The sequence below is a fragment of the Lissotriton vulgaris genome, chromosome 7 (assembly GCF_964263255.1).
Source record: "Lissotriton vulgaris chromosome 7, aLisVul1.2, whole genome shotgun sequence".
Classification (NCBI taxonomy): Eukaryota; Metazoa; Chordata; class Amphibia; order Caudata; family Salamandridae; genus Lissotriton; species Lissotriton vulgaris.
This window is the reverse complement of record NC_141695.1, coordinates 221,004,746-221,023,681: the sequence shown is the minus strand read 5'-3', so window position 1 is coordinate 221,023,681 and position 18,936 is coordinate 221,004,746. Positions and strand designations below refer to the sequence as shown.

The following is an 18,936-nucleotide window of genomic DNA, read 5'->3' as shown; positions in this document are numbered from 1 at the left end:
TCAAAGGAATTTTTTCTATCAGTGTGCGTCGGGGGCCGCTATTCCCGACTGGAATGGCGCTATTTTAAGTTTCCAGAATCTCCTGCATCCTTCTCTTGTGGTTCTGAAGTGCAGGAGCCACGGCCTAGTTTTACCCTCGATAATTCCCATGACGCTCTGTACATGTCCATTTCTTTGCTATCTGACCCTAAGCTGCGGATCCTTACCAGCTCCTGATCACCATTTGATACACTCACAACATAAATCACCCCTCAGGACAGGTCATGAGATGATGGCAGATAAGACAGTCTTATAAGCTGTGTCTTCTTATCACAATACATACCTTGAGCCAGGTGAGGCGGGGGGGTGGGTTTCCGCCACTACAGAAGCAAGTCATTTTCACAGGAGTGCCCGCGCGGAATCGGCGTTCTGGAGGAGGTGCCTCAATCCACACCTTATGAGGTGGGTCTGTGGAGGGAAAGGCGAAAAAGGTGGACCATGAATAGATTTTACAGACCATCCAGGGCACACCTCTTCTACTTTCATTCAATTAGAAAGTTCATTACACTAAGGCCCACATGCATCAATGTAGGATTTTGCATTTCTCAAATAGCGAAAATTAAGGAATCGCTATTTGAGAAATGCAAAATGCTATGCATCAAGAAATCCTAAAAGTTTTTAGGATTTCTTCATTTTCGAAAATTGCGATTCCTTAATTGCGAAGTGCAATTAAGGAATCGCATTACATTGATTCCTATGGGCCTAGAGGCCCATAGGAATCAATGTAGTCAATTTGAAGCCAGTAGCAAATTGCGAGTGGCACTTAGAACATTTCATGGGTGCAGGGGGGGGTCCAAAGGACCCCCCCATGCACCCCTGAAATGTATTTTTCGCATCATGTTGCACACACACATGTCCTAAGGACATGTGTGTCCGTAACATGAACGTTTTAAAAATGCATTTTCTGCATTATTTACAGTTTTTGCAAATTTACCGAGTAGTTCAACTACTCGGTAAATCTGTCCCGCAAAATGCGATTTCTCTTTTGAAAATGTATTCATGCATTGCTTTTAGGAAATCGCACATTTGCGATTTCCTAAAAGCAATCGCATTTTTGGAAATCGCTCAAATGTAGCGATTTCCAAAAATGATTGATGCATTCCAAAATGCATTTTTGGAGTCGCAAACGGCCGATTTTAAGGAATCGCACCGTTTGCGACTCCATAAATGCTTGATGCATGTGGGCCATAGTCCTGTACTTGTACTCTTTCTTAGACACTGCCCTCTCCTTACACAATTCCTTGCACTGTGTCTCGCCTCCCATAGATGGCACAAGCCACACTCTATATTACACTCACTTTACCTCCAATACTATTCCCACACTGCTGCTTATGTTTGCTTCTCCCTATTTTACTTTCTCCCTTACAATCTCCCTCTCGGGGTTAAGTCTGTCATACCTATCTCCTTTCTGCATCTCTACACAGACTTTTGTCCTCTGCCTTCTTTATTACATGCTCAACCCTCTCTCCTGATATGTAGATGTCAACTCTCCTTAAGTCTACATCACCAGCTACCTTCTGGTCACTAAGACTGTCTCTCTGTCAGCAACTCTCTCAGCCCTTCACACTGGAGCTCTGCATGCGCTCTCCATTTTTCACGCTAACAAGCTTTGCTATTCTTCCTTATGTCATGTTTTACTTCTGCCTTAGCGTTCTACTCCTACATACATTATAAGGCCTTTTCATTGGGCACTGGTGGCAGTCAGAACTTGGTTTCTAGATGTATCTGTTGTGGGAAACAACACGGTTTCCTACTCAGGTCTGGGCTGACCACCTTACTCCTGGTCTAAATGAACAGTCTCCAGTCTTGAACTTTTCCCCCTACAGATCATTACTTTAATGTCTGTTAGTCTAATAAATTCAATGGAAACAAAAGAAGACTACAACACCCAGACTGCCTTATGCTATTATAAAAACTCCCAAAAAACATATGGTGAGACAAGGAGGGAAAGACATCAAATCAGGAACAGGGAACTAACATAAATAAAAAAGCCATTAAATTATGAGATAGGTATTGAAACAAAGTCTACTTTGAGTCCATAGTAAATACAATATCTCTGTGCCAATAGACCCTCAAGGCTTTCTGTGTGTGAGACCTAAAGATAGTCATCCAACTGTGTCTTATTTTAGCAATTAATTTTACATTATAAGGGAGCAATACATCTGTCCCATGGGCAGTGTTGCTACTTGAGATTTGAGAAATAATTCAACTTACAGCCTATATAGGTCTGTTTGTATTAGAACATACACTCTACATAGTGGACAAATACATTATTTGAAATGGCTCATGTTAACATGGTTTGGTCAACATATATCATTGGGCAGACAGTATTTCTACTTGAATACCTCCCTCACTATGTGGCACATAGTATCATAGTTACTCTGGTCATTCTCACAGCTTGTCACGTCCCCATTGGGTTGCAGGATACGGGGCTGGTTTTAGAGAAGGATGGGATGCCTTCTTTCAACCATGGGCCATTTTATCAAGCAAGGGCGATACATTATTGCCACTTTTATCGGCAAGAAACTGCCGATAAAACGGCGATAATGGGCTTGAAAATATGCCCTTGTGAAATCCCATAGAAGTCCAGGTTAACACCAGAACCTGGGCTTTTATGGTAATTCACAAGGGCATATTATCAAGTCCATTATCGCCGCTTTAGCGCCAGTTTCCTACCGATAAAAGAGTCGATAATGTATCGCCCTTGCTTGATAATATGGCCCCCTGTCCCCGTAGCCTCGTTCTAGTCTCAGCCTCCTGCAGTGTGGGGCTGGTCTGAACATTATTTGCCAGGGCTGACTTTCGTTTCCATTCTAGCCCTACATAGTACACTTTCTTGCATAGCATAGCTAGTATCGGTTACTAAGCCTGTTGATTATGCTGACTTTCTGAGCTATTGCATTGTTCTCCTCTAGAGCTTATTGATCTGTTGGGGATTAAAAACTGAAAGTGATGCACAGTTACTTGACCCCAGAGGTGCTGATGATGACCGGCAGATTATTCCCTGGATTGAAACGTCTACATTTACAATAAGACTGAGGGCAGGCTGTAGTGTTATGGTCCTTTCAATGTCGCTACACTAACTCACCCTCTAAAATTCCATTATCACTTGCAGTAACACACTCACTAGAAACCTATGTAATGGTTACTTATATAACCTTTTCACAAGCAATTGTTTCAGGTTTGACCACTTGCATACTGACCACTTTGTCCCATGTTTCATTATGAATTTATATTTTTGGTATTGTCATCATACATTAAATGTGTGTTGTTTGCTTGCACCACTACTAACCTACAAGACCAACCTACGAGATACAAGTCCTGCACCACTCACATTGCAATCAAACTAGGGGATATGCAGTATTGACTACCACTACTAACCCATAAGACCAGCATTACCTATACTATCACTATACTATCACTGAGCCACAGGACCTGACCCACTCACACTATAAGTAAGGTAGGGGATCTGCAGCACTGAGTACAACTACTAACCTACAAGACCATCTTGATCTGCACTTCCTTGAGTAGCAGGACCTGCACTGCTCACACTACAGTTGAGCTAGGGGATCTGCAGCATTGAGGAGTAGAGTACTACACAACTATTGCCCCACATCTGAACTACCCTCACTCTGTTTAAACCACTGAATCTGCAGTTGCAAGCCATACCATTGATCTGTAGCACCCAGTCCTACCCCTAAGCATGGGAGTTGCAGTCCTCACAATAACCATATCAACTCAGTACATGCAGTCATCAGTACTACCTTGAGTCATGGTATCTGTAGAACCCGATACTACCACTAAGCACTTGGAAGCACTGTATTCACTCCTATCATTGAGACGCAGGATCATCAACACCAACCAGTGTTAGTAAGCCATGGGATTGCTGAACTTGACACTACTACTGAACAACTGCACCTGCAGGATGCATTACTTCTTTTGAGTTATAGCATGTGAAGCACCACTCTCTATCAATGAATCCGTGGGCTTTTGGAGTCCAAAACTACAGCTGAGACATGTGACCTGCAGCAATCTTTACTGCCACTAAGCAGTGAGGTTTGTACAGAGAAAAAGGATGTGCAGCACCCAGTACAGCTACCAAACCCTAGAACCTGCACCATGCAGTGCTGTTATTGAGTTATGTGACAAGCAGTGGTAACCCATAGGACGTGCAGCATCCAGCACTACCGGTCCCCCCAGGACATACAGCACCCAGTGCTACAAGTGAGCAACAGACATGCAGGACCCAGGGCTACCAACAGGATCTGCAGCAGCCGTCGCTGCCCCTAGGCCATGAGATGCATGCTTCCTGCAGCACTACTATTTCCATTGAGTTATGGGAACCTCATCACCCACCACTAATGAATGGCTATTGGATTAGGAGCACTATCCTAAATCACTGGAAGAGGATGCTTATAGCATCCAGCCTAATCAAGGAGCTATGTAGGCCAGTCCGTGGGGTGGTCATCTCTAAAACAATTTCTTGTGACCATGGCACTTCCTCTGGGAGCAAATGTGCTATGATGGCCACACATTTCTGCAGGCTGTTGGTCTACTTTTTTTTATCTATTCGCAGTGCCCTAGGGGAGCAGGTGGATCTGCTGTTTGCTGATCTCTTTCATATATACCAACACCCCTGTGGAAGGAGCACACCCTTACAGCTGCTAGTATCGTATATGCATATTCACAATGGGCTGGAGGAGCAGCGGTGTGGTGTCTTCAAAGCCATAAATGCTGTCGGCCTCCTTCAGATATACTCACACTGCCCTGGGGGAATAGCAGCCTGTGTTGTTCCCGCCGTCCAGCCTGCTGCTAGTATCTTCAGATATACTCACATTGCCCAGGGTAACAGCAAGCTGTGTTGTCCCCACAGTCGAGCCTTCTGCTAGTATCTTCAGATATACTCACACTGCCCAGGGTAACAGCAAGCTGTGTTGTCCCCACAGTCCAGCCTGCTGCTAGTATCTTCAATCAATCAATCAAACAAAACATTTGTAAAGTGCACCACTCATCTGTGAGGGTCTCAAGGCGCTGGGGGGGAGGGGTACTGCTACTGCTCGAATAGCCAGGTCTTGAGTAGCCTCCCAAAGGTTAGTAGGTCCAGGGTCTGCTGTAGGGGGATGGGAGAGTGCCCCAGGTCTTGGCGGCGAGGTGGGAGAATGATCTGCCACTGGTGGTCGTTCTTCGGATGAGGGGGGGTGGTAGAGAGGGTGACGTCGGGGGACCGGAGTTGGCGGTTCAGGGTGTAGAAGGTGAGTCGTCTGTTGAGGTATGCCGGTCCGGTGTTGTGGAGTCCCTTTGTATGTGTTGGTGAGGAGCTTGAAGGTGATACTCTTGTTGATAGGAAGCTAATGCAGATCTCTCAAATGTGGTGTGCCTGGGGCGAGGGATGTCGAGGATCAAGTGTGCAGGTCCATTCTGGATGCATTGTAGTCGTCTCAGGAGTTTGGCCGATGTTCCTGCGTAGAGGGCGTTTCCGTAGTCTAACCTGCTGCTGACGAGGGTCTGGGTGACCGTTCTTGTTTCGGAGGGGATCCACCTGTAGATCTTGTGGAGCATGCAGAGGTTGTTGAAGCAGGAGGACGAGACGGCATTCACTTGCTTGGTCATGGAGAGTGTTGAGTCGAGAATGAACGTAGGTTGCGTGCCTGGTCGGTGGGTGTTGATCATGCTCCCAGTGTAGTCGGCCACCAGAAGTCGTCCCAGGCTGAGGGGGTGGAGCCGAGGTTGAGTACTTCCGTCTTGTCTGAGTTCAGCTACAGACGGCTGTTCTTCATCCACTCGGCAACGGGTTTCATTCCTTCGTGGAGGTTGGTTTTGGCAGTGAGGGGTCCTTGGTGATGGAAAGGATCAGCTGGGTGTCGTCAGCGTAGGAGATGGTGTTGAGGTTGTGCAGTCGTGCGACGTGAGCGAGCGGTGCCATGTAGATGTTGAACAATGTTGGGCCGAGGGATGAACCTCGGGGTACGCCGCAGATGATCTTGGTGGCTGCGGATCAGAAAGGGGGGAGGCGGATGCTCTGGGTTCTGCCGGACAGGAAGGAGGTGGTCCATTCCAGTGCTTTGTCTCTGATCCCTGTGTTGTGGAGGCGTGTGCATAGGGTGCGGTGGCAGACAGTGTCGAAGGCGGCTGACAGGTCCAGGAGGATGAGGGCTGCGGTTTCGTCATTGTCCAGCAGGGTCCTGATGTCATCGGTGGCGGAGAAGAGGGTAGTTTTGGTGCTGTGGTTGCTGCGGAACCCGGACTGGGACGGGTGCAGGATGCTGTTCTCCTCGAGGTAGCGGGTCAGTGGTCTGTTGACGGTCTTCTCGATGACCTTTGCTGGGAATGGGAGCAGGGAGATGGGTCGGAAGTTCTTGAAGTCCTTTGGGTCCGCCTTGGGTTTTTTGAGTAAGGCTTTGATCTCAGCGTGCTTCCAGCTCTCCGGGAAGGTCGCAGTCTCAAAGGAGATGTTGATGGCCTTGCAGAGATGAGATGCATTAGTGGTGCTGGCTTTGTTGAAGATGTGGTGTGGGCATGGGTCTGACAGAGAGCCAGAGTGGATGGTGTTCATGACTTTGATGGTGTCCTCATCGTTCATGTACGTCCAGGTGAGCAGGGGATATGTGTGGATGGTGGCCGTGAGGTCGGGGGTCTCTGTGGCTGTTGGGGTGGTCAGGGTGTGGAATCTGTTGTGGATGTCTGCGATCTTGCAATGGAAGAAGGTGTCAAGGGAGTCACACAGGTCTTGCGAAGGTGGGTTGTTATTGGTGTTGGAGCTGGGGTTGGAGAGTTCCTTCACAATGTTGAAGAGCTCTTTGCTGTTGTGTGCAGTGTTGTCTAGGCGGTCTTTGAAGGAGGTCCTTTTGGTGGATCTGATGAGGTGGTTGTGTCTGCGGATGGGGTTCTTGTGGGCTGCGTGGCTGTCCAGTTTCTGTTTGCATTGCCATTTCTTCCCTAGTTTTCGGCAGGTTTGCTTGGAGGCCTGGAGGTCCGCGGTGTACCAGTTGGCTTTCTTGTTGGTGTGTCTGTTGGAGGGTTACTTGATCGGGCGAGAGTGTTGGCGCAGTCATCGATCCACTGTCTGAGGTTGCGGGCGGGGGTGTTGGGGTCGGTGGGGTCAGCGGGTGGGCTTCGGGCGAGTGTGTTTGTTTGCTGGTCTTCGGTGACTTTGCTCCAACAGTGGCGGGGAATCTGTTGAGTGCGGTGGTGTGTGGTAGGTTTCTGGAAGGTGAAGTGAATGCAGTGATGGTCGGTCCAGTGGAATTCGGTGGTGTGGCTGAAGGAGACATGGGAGCTTGCGGAGAAGATGGGGGTAGGCGTGTGGCCGGCAGAGTGGGTGGGTGTTGTGACGAGCTGTCTGAGTCCGAGGTTGGCAAGGTTGTCAATCAAGGTGGTGGAGTTGGTGTTGTTTTGTTCTTGAGGTGGAATTCAGGTCCCAGAGGAGGATGTAGTCTGTGGAGGCAAGGGCGTGCATACTGAAAAAGTCAGCGATGGAGTCGCTGAACTATGGCCGGGGCCCAGGGGGTCTGTGGACAAGGGTTCCTCTGAGGGCGGTGTTGGGATCAGTGTGGTATATGAAGTTCAGGTGTTCGGCGGTGCTGAGGGTGTCGTCGGTGCTGTTCGAGACTATGAGAGTGTTCCTGTGAACGATGGCGATTCCTCCTCCTGTTCCATTGGTGCGGTCCCTGCGGGTGATCTTCTAGCCATCAGGGATGGCTATGGCGTGTCGGATGCCGAGGAGGGGTTCATCCACATCGCCTTCAGGAAGGCGACATCTGGGGCGGTGGAGTCGAGTAGGTCCCAGAGTATGACGGCATGTTTGCGGGTGGAGCGGGTGTTGAGTAAAATGCACCTGAGGTGATTGCGTCTTTCTCGGTGGGTGGATTGGTGGATCGGATGCTGGTGAAGCTGCGGTTCCAGAAGGAGACGGGTCCTTGTGTGCGTTTCGGGTGACGTCCAGGAAGCAGGTGTGTGATCGTCCAGTGTTGAGTGCGTGGAGGGTGCTGGCATTGTAGCAGTTGTGGGCGTCCGCGTGGTAGAAGGTGTTCGGGGTGGGCACAGTCCAGGCGCGGACTGGCGCAGACGGGCTTGCCTTAGGCGCGCCTTTCGCATGTCAGTAGCGCAGCCACCATATAAGGGGAGGTGGGAGGGAGGAGCAGCTCAGAGGCGGGAGTGGGGCGGGGAATGGGTGACCAGGGGGGCGGGCCGCAGGGGACGCAGTGGTGGGGAAAACGAGCGGGCGGAATACAGAAGGCAAAAAGGGGGGATAACAGGAACAATAAACAATAAATATAAACAGGAAAAACAGAAAACAAGAAAACAAAATAAAGGAGCAGAGGTACAGAAATGAGGCAGTACGGCTGCTAGGAGAGCAGGGCAGCGAACTTACGACAGCGGCAGCAGCGGGCTGGGAGACATGCACACAGGTGGTGCTGTGTGGCGTGGGTAGCGGCCTAACCTGAAAACAGGGTCAAGGGTCATCTTCAGATATACTCACACCGCCCAGAGTAACAGCAAGCTGTGTTGTCCCCACAGTCCAGCCTGCTGCTAGTATCTTCAGATATATTCACACTGCCCTGGGGAAAGAGCATGCTATGCTGTCTCCACATTCCTGCCTGCTACTAGTATTTTCTGAAATACCTACAATGCCCTGGGAACAGCATACTGTGGTGTTCCCCTCATTCTTGCATGCTGCTAATAACTCAATATACTCACATTGCCCTGGGGGAAGAGCATGCTGTGTTGTCCCCACATTCCTGCCTGCTGCTAATATATTTAGATATACTTACACAGCCCTGGGGGAAGACCATGCTGTGGGGTACCCACATTCCTGCCTACTGCTAGTATCTTCAGATATACTCACACTGCCCTGGGGAACAGCATGCTGTGGAGTCCCCACAGTCCTGCCTTATGGTAAGTCCCTACGAATATAGTCACACTGCCCTGCAGGACTAGCATGCTGTGATGTGCCCTGGCCCTCCCTTCTAATGGTCTCCTTCATGTATACTAACACTACTCTAGGGGACCAGTAGGCTGAGAGATCAGCTCTGGAACTTGCATAGTGGAACTATACTGCTACTCACAAATGCTGCTGGTCTCCTTCCAACATACTAACACTGCCATGGAGGGGCAGCATGTTGATCAATCACTCCTACACACATTGCATGCTGCTAGCATCCTCCATGCATATTGACAATTGCGAGGAGGGAGGACAGCATGCTGTGGTGTCCTACCAGCCATGATTGCTGGTCTCCTTCATATATACTCACAATGTCCAGGGGGAGCAGGGTGCTGCGATATCCCCACCAGCACTACATAAACTGGTCTCCTTATGAAATGCACTGCCCTGGAAATCCAGCATGCTGTTGTGTCCCCACAGTCCTGCCTTCTGATAGTCCCTTCCAATAAACACAATCTGCCCTGGGAAGCAGTGCGGATTGCCACTGTCATGCCTGCTGATGATCCCCTTCAGATATACTATACCTAGGCTAGTGCAGGAGCATGCTGAAGAGATGAAACCTCATTATTATTCTGCAGGTATGCTACAGCTAAACTCACACTGCCTTAGGAAGCATAGTGCTGTGGCACACCCCAGTCCTGCATGCTGCGGGCCTCTCTCAGAAATAACACAAACAAAAAGGGGGGTAGAAGTGTACCAAGAAGAAGTGCCTATACATCAAAATGTACAAGTCCGACCCAGGTCGAAACAAAGGGAGCATCCAAGGATCACGCTCAATACACCACAACCAGTCCTTCCTTCAGACACTACAGTCCCCGCATGGGAAATGACCTGTCTAGTTGACAATGAATGACATCATGCAAACCTCACGAGTTATATGTATTCTCCTTTTAGTGAACATGCATGCTTTTCACTCATGGTGGACAATGAGCTTCAACAAATAAGCTAATTGCAGTAACACTATTCTCCTATTTTTTCTGCCCACAGATAAAAGAGAGGTTCTCTTAGACTAGTTTGTCTGAATTTGCATGTGTGTGTGTGTGTGTGCACATATATTAGAATAGGCAAAATGTTAAGTGTATACTATGCCAATAGAGGGATCTTATTTGGTCCTGAAGAAAGAAAGAAAAAGAAAAAGAAAGAAAGAAAGGAATGAAGGAAAAAATAAAGATAGCTAAATGATTTGTATTGGCAATAGGTGGCTGAAGCATGTACACCTTGTTCTGATGCTGAAGCTAATATTTGCCTCTATATGCATCAAACCTGCTTTTAATCATGCAAAGAGACCATCTACTAGAAATAATCAATTGGGGTACTCTCTAGGCATCTTTAACTTAAAGTTCTTGTCCCTCACCAAAATAGCTCATCCAGATATTGGCAGTCTCTGGACGAGGACTCTATGATGATGAAGGATGCCACCAGAGTCAATGTGGGAGGGAGTCATCTTTAAAAAACAGAGGGACTCCCTGGACAATTTCTAAGGAGAATCAGAGAGAGTTTGGAGGTTGTCTCTTCTTGTTTGGGATACTCTTTCATACATACTCACACTGCTCTGGGAAGCAACACTCTAGGATACACCCCAGTCATGCTGCTGCTGGCCTCTTTCAGATATAACTACTGTAAATCCTGCATTCTCTACTATTAGGGAACGTCCCTCTGGGCACTGCGGTGCATCAATCGCATTGGCGAAATTCAGGTTTTGAGTTTCAAATCTAAAACACTGATTGAATACTTGCAAATTCAGGTTGAATCCAATCTTTATTCATGCCATAAAGATATGTGAATTTTTATCAACGTGGGAATATCGTCCTGATAAAGTAGCAAACAATCTTTATCAATAATCCCAATGCATTTCGGGCTCATGGTTGGCTCTTCATCAGGGTATTTACAGTTGTTACATTAACACTCTAAGGATCGGAGAGTGATACCTCCGTAGCACGCCACAACAGCCAGCTTGTGCGCATTCAACCACCCTAAACTCTTTCAGATACAGCCAGAAGATAGGTTATTACAGCCTTTGCTACATGAAGAGTGAATGATGGAAGCTTGACTAATCTGAATAGTGCACCTACATTTGGGATGCAGGACCCTCACCAACCACTTGGGGCAGACTTCATCTTTGGGCCGCGCATCATAAATATAGGGACACCATCCAGATTAGTCAGATTTCCATCATTCATTCTTCTTGTAGGAGCTTTGTTATACCTTATGTTTTGGTTACATTCTATTTGGAACTTCCTACTTGTATATGGCTCTCTTTCAGATCTACTCACCTTCCGCTTGGGAACAGCTTTCTTTGTTGTTCGCTCTAACCCCCTCAGTCGTACATGTTACCAGTATTCTTCAGCTATACTCACACTGCACAGTGAGGGCCACAGAGTTCATCCTGGTGTACAGCACTGCCTCGTTAAAGGCCTCACAGGTCAACTGGAGTCCATTATCCTCACGCATGGCTGTATGTGTTAGGTTGGACATTGTGATCTTTCCACCATTGGATCCCTGGGAGGCAAAGAACACGGTAGAGAGACAAAGAATGACAGGTTAAACTTATTAGAAGAGAGGGACACAGGAACTCTGGAATGCTGGAATGCTGCCTTGTCAACGTTTTTACTCTTAAAATAGTACATAATCATCACTCTCTGTGCATTCCCCCTAGTACCAATCCTATTTAGTTGCTACAGTTACCTAGAATTGAGACCTGCCATTCCACACCCATCCACTATGAAATGAAATGAAATGAAATGAATGAAATGAAAATTTATAAAGCGCAACTGTCACTCCTAACGGAGTCTCCTGGCACTAGCTAGCTATGCTCATGTTCATGTGAAGCTTCGTCCATCAAGACAATGTCTGCAGCATCTTTCTGGATGGCATTGGTGTCCTTCTCATGGCCACTGGATACAAAGATGTAGCGTGGAGCTGAATAAATGTTTTCAATGCACAATTAGCAGAAGCGTCATGAATTCACGACATTTTGCTGAGATATTTCTGCATCCCAATTATGAAAATTATGATGGTGGGAAACTGGTATTCCTGAACTGATAAATTCCCAGTTTCAAGGGAAATCAGGCAGTTTCTGTGTTTGGTTCTTCCTAATCCATATTTTGCTGTGCAGGGAGCATCACACAACTTGCAAAAACTGCATGAACTGCCTGTATATGTCTGTTTTTTGGCTTCCCTGCAGAGTGGATTTAGCCATTTTATAGCCCAATATTGCTGTGCATGTGGACTGAAAAAGAAGGGTAGATTTGACAAGTTTAGAAATTCTGCAAATTGTTTTTCTCATCGCTACTCAGAGTTGAATGGAGAAGTTTCCGACATCCTGCCCTACGGAGTAAGTCTCAACATATAAAATTACACATGAATCCCTCTAGTATATTCAGTTCTAGAAAGTGTTCCATTTTGGACTATCCTTTTATATATGGCTAATATGTCCTACTCAGCATAATCCAGGGATCGAGTAGCATAAAGGTGAGAAGTCTGACCCAACTTTGATACTTTGGCTTAACAAGGACCTACCCAAAGTGTTCAAAGAAGGGCAAAGGGATAAGATGCTTGGCTCTCTTTGATTTCATCATTGTAATAAATTGAGTTATTATTTTCGAGAGGTGAGCGCTCAGAGACCGTTTTTACAGACAGTTCTTTTTCGATGCAAAGAGACTCGAAACTCTGGATTTTCACCTGATGTCTCGTTCCTGTAGTTTATAAATTGGAACAGCCAAAAGTTCAAGACCTGGGGAGGTATACCAGTAGAGGCTAGCAGCAGGGTCCAGGCTGGTCAGCTGTGCAGTTGTAGGGAAGACCTCTGAAAGCTTGTTAAGCCCCAGTAGCTCAAACAGGAAGGAAGCCAACTTGGAGTCTGGGATCCTGGGTTCAAAGCAAGTAGGACAAGTCTTCTTTCTTCCGACAGCAGCAGGACATTCCTTATTCTGAATCTTCTCAGGACCAGGAGAATTCTGATGAGAGGTTCTGAGGGTGCCACTTTTATACCAAGTGCTAGCCAGTGTATTGGTGGGGTCACCCCCTTTGTCTAACCCTAAAGTGATTCTGGCCTCAATCTCTCTATAGGGAGACAAAGAGCAGGTCCAGCGATGTGCTGCATTTGCCAGAAAAGGACAAGAATATTCAAAAGTCAGGAAATGGGTGGGCACAGCCCCTCGCCCCCTCCTGCTACCCATTGAAGGTCGGGAAGGGCTGAGGACAACCCCCAGGCAGCCACCATGCCCAGGAGAGGAACACCCTTCCCCACATCCAAGGTACTTTTGTTCCCTGCCTGGAAATACACACCACACCACACAGAGCCATTAACAGCGACATGGCCCTGGACTTTGTCAGAAAGGCACATTTGGTTTAGGCAGAAAAATATCAGAATTCTAAAAGTGGCATTTTCAGAATAATAACTTAGGGCCAGATGTAGGTGGCCAAATACTGATTGCTAACGCTGAAATTCGCAGAATTTCAGCGCTTGCAATCAGTACTTGGCTGTGAGCAATGTAGTTGAGTGTAAACCTACTAGCAAAATAAGGATTCACATAATTTGTTCACTTATTTTGCTCTTGCATATAAGGAATCGCAAATTGTGATTCCTTAAATGCAATGTAGGTAGCACAAAAGAAAGTGCACTTTAGGCTTAAGGAATCGCTAATTACCACTAACTTCAAGTTGGTGGTAATTAGCGATTTCCTGTAAAAAATACACTTTTTTGCTTTTTTTAAAGTGCCATGTGGCACACATTTATGCCCTTAGGGCATGTATGTGCGCCACATGTGCACACATGCACATTTCAGGGGTGCAACAGGGTGTCCTTTTGACACCCTGACACCCTTGAAATAGCTCCTGCTATTTGTGATTCTTTAATAGCGAATCACAAATAGTGAATATCTTCCCATTCATTCCTATGGGCCTTCTAGCCCATAGGAATCAATGGGTAGGTATTCCTTATTGACGAATCTCAATTTGTGATTCGTTGTTAAGGAATATTAAGGAATCGCTAATATTTTAGCAATTCCTACCTACATTCAAATTTGCGAGTCCTTAATAGCGAATCGGTAAAATTCGCTATTAAGGATTCACAAATTTGATATTACCTACACCTGGCCCTTAATATCTGACATTACAATTATAGATGATTTTAAATAAAAATGAGTGGAAGAAGTAAATCTATATCTGTATCAAACTGAAGTTATCAAGCGTAATAGGGTAAACCACTGTTAGTCTATGGAAGAGCTTTAGGAGTTTTTTCACTATCAAGAAATGTAAAACTTAAGTACACATGGACTCTTTTTTAAATAACATGCACACTGTCCTATGAACCTTAATGGCCTTCCTTAGGGGTGAATTATAAGTATGTAGTAGAAGATTTAGGCCTGGCAAAATGCTTATTTTGCCAGTTCGAAATGGCAGTTGTTTACAACTGCACACACAAGCTGCAAAGACAGGCCTAGATACATGCTTTACAGGTCTACTTAAGTAGGTGGTACAATGAGTGCTGCAGCCCACTTGTAGCATTTAATTTACAGGTCCTGGGTACATGCTGTATCATATATACTAGGGTCTTTTAAGTGAACCAAATGTGCCAATCAGGTGGATGCCAATTTTACCATGTTAAGAAGGAGAGAAAACACACACTTTACCTCTGGTTGGCAGGGGTAAAGTGCACTGAGTCCTAATGCCAACAAAAACGGGTTCAGTTACAAAGTCAACAAGCATTTGCAATGCAATAGGTCTCGCAACATTAAAGTTTGAGCTATTGGTGTTGCATTATTTAGCAATGTCAATAGCCCAAACTTTAATAATGCGAGACCTATTGCATTGCAAATGCTTGTTCACTGTGGCCAGAGACACTTTCTGCTCGACCCAGTCTCCCCTGGGTAAATATTATGTGAAAAGGCGTACAAAGAAGAGAACCACAAATTATGCTAATAAGTGAAATCAATAATGGGAATAAAAACAAGATCTCAGACCCGTTTTGCCTGCTTTTAAAAAGCAAGGGCAAAATAACTTTTTTTAAGTCCAGGAACCCTACCTAGGGTGCTCATTCTCAGAGAACATCTAGCCGGACAGGCCCTGATTGAAATGTCACACATCAGTGAAAACTTGCCTGGTACATCCTGGCCAATAAATAATTTTCACGGGCTCCATTGGTAAAATATATTTCAGAAACTTCTCTGGTTACACCACTACCCTTCTGTGAGGAAATATGCAGTATACAAGTAGACCTAACATAACATACCAACATCTACTAAGGGGAAACAAACACACAGGAACATATGTATTAATAGAGGGACTCACCAAGAACTGCTAGAGGCAGCACCCAAAGAGACATGCAGACACTTTGAAAGAAACAGGTGAACAGAAAAAACACACCAACAGTGACAGCAAGACAAACGCTCAGATAAGAAACAAGTGGCACTTTAGCAGCCCAAGAAACCTACACCATGAAGAGGCTAGAAAAACACTACTGTGATATGCACACAGAAAGATTTGCATACAGAGATAGCCAACACGACCTTCACTGTAAAAAAAAAGCAGCAACACTACGATCGACAACACGGTGAGGCACAGAAGAGGAAAGAGACGCACGTATTGGCTGCCACCAAAACACACACACACACAAACATACAGAATGAATGACAGGCACATCCGCAGAGAAATGGAGCCAAGGATAGTGGGTCACACCAACCGCACTGCGAGCACTGGCACACACAGGCTGAGAGAGAAAGAGGCAAACTGGCGCTTCGAATGGAGGTGTGCGCCAGCTCTGGTTACTCGTTGAGGGATTAGGGGGGATCCCGTCCTTCTTAATCCTACACAACAGCGTGCTTCCCCGGCAGGTGAGCGGCCTCCTGGAGATCTGCCTCGCACCTAGGCTCGTGAACCACCACCCTTGGCCCCCATCAACCGGGAGATGGCAGCTGCCTTCCTGGGCAGATGCCTCGTGATGGAAGCGACCATGTCCTGTCTGCCTGGGAAGGGGGGGTTGTTAAGGGGGCCAATATGTTCAGATGCAGCTCTTGTGTGCATGCGATGGGGCACCCAGACCCCGAGGAGTACCTGCCGGGTGCTTCGCGGAGTACCCCCCTTACACAGCGCCTCGAACTCTCTACAGCAGCCGCTCCCTCTCAGACACCTATGTGTGTCTGATGCACGAAAAGAAGATGAGGCGGGAGAGGGGGCGCACACCTGCCCGCATACGCTGCACCAACTTACCTTCAGATCTGGTCTTTTGTAAGTATTAACCACTGACTTTAAGTTTCGGGAAAGCGGGGGAGGGGGGTTGCAGGAGGTAGTCGGTCCCAAAACCATCTCTCCAAAATGCGCAACTACCTTAACCCCTTCCATGCTGATGACGAACCCCAGCCGTCATGCACTGCAGTGCTCGTGTGCTGATGACGGCTGGGGTTCGTCACGGCCCGCCCCTGTTCGTGCTGTTTACAGCACACCAGGGGAATCGCGGCCGCATGGAAAGGGTTAAAAAAAAATGTTTTAAAGGATGCGATGTCAGAAGACGGTCTTATATTTTCGTTGCCGGTGTGACCTCTGCTATATTTTCAGTAATGTCGACTTCGCGATTCTGATCCCGGGACCAAACCTTTCTCGGGCTGTCAAGCTGTTCGACAACAAGGTAGTTTCTGCGGAGAGAGCGCCTTTTAATCCGAAACGCAAAGCCTGCAAACACCAAATACAAAACCAGTCCCGAAATTACAGTTTTAGGTATTGGTAACGCAGGAATGGCCAGGATCTAACTGCACGGTTTCAAATGTCAGCCATGTTTGATTTTCCCGTTTTCCATGTTATTTCCATAAACCAACTATTACAACGCAGCCTATCAATATACATTGGTTTGTAATTTGAATCCGGGCGCCTTGGGGGCTTTCGAGGCTCAGAGACAGGACGAAAAGAGAAAAAAAAGGGCACTCTTCCACTTGAAATGATTGCTGTTCATTCTCTGTAAATCAAAGTGCACGTTTACAAACACAAGTAATGCACGATTGGTGTCTTGTGCAAACTACTGCTCTACACCCACAGGCCGAGCTGCAGTCAGAATCAAAGAAGACATCAGCCTTTTGCCGTGAAATGGACCCCCCCAAAAATAGAAGCTTGTGAGTGGTGCTGTGCGCGCGCCACTGCGAGCATATGTCTTCAATTATGACAGCCGAGTCTGGCCTCCATAATTGAAGACATATGGGCTTTGGTGCGCGTAACAGACACCAATAGGCCATAGGCGTAGCTACACGACCATCTATGGCCTATTGCGTGTTCTGTTATAAAACAGCACGCATGCAAAGCCCAATCAAAATGGACCTTGAAAAGCACATGCACGAGCTGTGTGGAATTTCAAGGTCCATTTTTGAAACCCTAGTAAAAGGGCTTTTCGCTCGCTTCGCTTGCAAGCCCTAAAAAGTCAGAGGAAATGCCACGATGAAGATGGTCATTCCTAAGAATCACCTATCGAAGAACTTTCACAGGGATGGGGTTTTTTACTTCTGACCGAGGACAGGCGGATTACTGGTCAGACAATGCACAAGAGGATTATATATATTATTTAGGATATTTCTGCTGCATTCAATTCATCTTGATCTTCAACAGATTTTAATCTAGGCCTCTGAATGAATGACCATGCATCTTTCGGATTACCATTAAAAGGCATAGATGACACTTTCAAAGTCTTCCAGTGACACTAGTGTTCACGGAAATCACAACATGTACTTATAGGTAAAACGCACTCTGGGCAAGAATGTCTGTTGCAAGAAGGAAGACTTCAAAGAAATGTCGGATCTAAAAATGTCCTTTCTTGGAGGCAAATATCTGTGAAAACCACATTGTAGGCCAAACCTTGCTGGAGGTTTCTTTATTTCAAGAAGTAGCAAAGAACATACCTGTCAAAGGGGTTGGAGCCTCAGAACAACTGCCAACCACCTATGATATGGAACTAGATAAATAATCCTCACAAAAGGATTAGTGGAGAGATAGAATGGTTAAAAACTAAAATAATAAGGGAGAGGAGAAAGTTGTACATAAGGGTGGTGAATAGAAAATACACCCATAAAGAACAATAGAAAAGATTTACCACGTCACAAATCCTCAGAAATGAGAACTATAACAAATGCTTCTTTCAACAAATTTTCCTGCCACTTGGAATGCTAATCGGTAAGGACCAGTATAAAACATTTAGCTGTGCGAATGCCATTTAATAGTCCAATAATGTCACAAGCTCTTGCCCCTCTTAAGAAGCATTATGTGGCCAGAAAATGCCATTCCGTGCCTTGGTTCACCGAAAGGTTGAGGAAACTTAGGCAGGCATGTAGACAGCAGGAAAGAATATGGCGCCATAAGTTCAATTCAGCCGAAAGGGACCTGAAGGAATATAGGGCTGAAGGAATATAGGCTAGCTAATAATGAGGAACAGGTTATCTATTACTCTAAGATGACGGAATCTATCAAATCTCTGAGGTAACTCTTTTCTGTGATTAACAAATAATGGATAAAGTACATTACTAAAGGAATGTGGCCCAGATAAAGGAGACCCAAATATTGAAGAAATCGAACCATCTCACCAATCCACATTTGTGGAGCATCCCACAAAGAGACAAAGGAAAAGGGCAAGGAAGGCAAGGCTCAAATACAAGAACAATCAACATATAGATCAGGGCAAAACTTTCCCCATCTTTAACACCAATACCCTCAGAGAAAAAAAATCTAACCTTTTGAATGGGCCGTCAGTGAGTGAGGAAATCCACATAGACCGACTCGACCACTCAAACACTTCATTCATATCAAGGGGTGATGGCCCCCGGTCAGGAGCCAAATCAACCAAATCCCCTTCCACAATGGAAATTAGTAAAACGCTCACAAAATTAAACCACCAATCACAAGCTCCAGAACCGGGAAAAGAACAAATAAAGCCAAAACAGGTGGTCAAACAGGGAGACATCGAGCAACATGAGCCGACCACA

The 18,936-nt window shown here is 46.3% G+C and overlaps 1 protein-coding gene across 1 annotated transcript in view; it reads right to left on the bottom strand.

Moving 5' to 3' along the window:
* Positions 1–18,936, bottom strand: part of NPHS1 (NPHS1 adhesion molecule, nephrin) — a 269,434-nt gene that overhangs the window by 179,581 nt on the left and 70,917 nt on the right. The window contains exons 10-11 of the mRNA XM_086929995.1: positions 11,338–11,479; positions 323–447 (exon numbers count right to left, since the gene is read on the bottom strand). Coding sequence (XP_086786121.1) covers positions 323–447; positions 11,338–11,479 — 267 coding nt within the window. The remainder of the gene's footprint in view (positions 1–322; positions 448–11,337; positions 11,480–18,936) is intronic.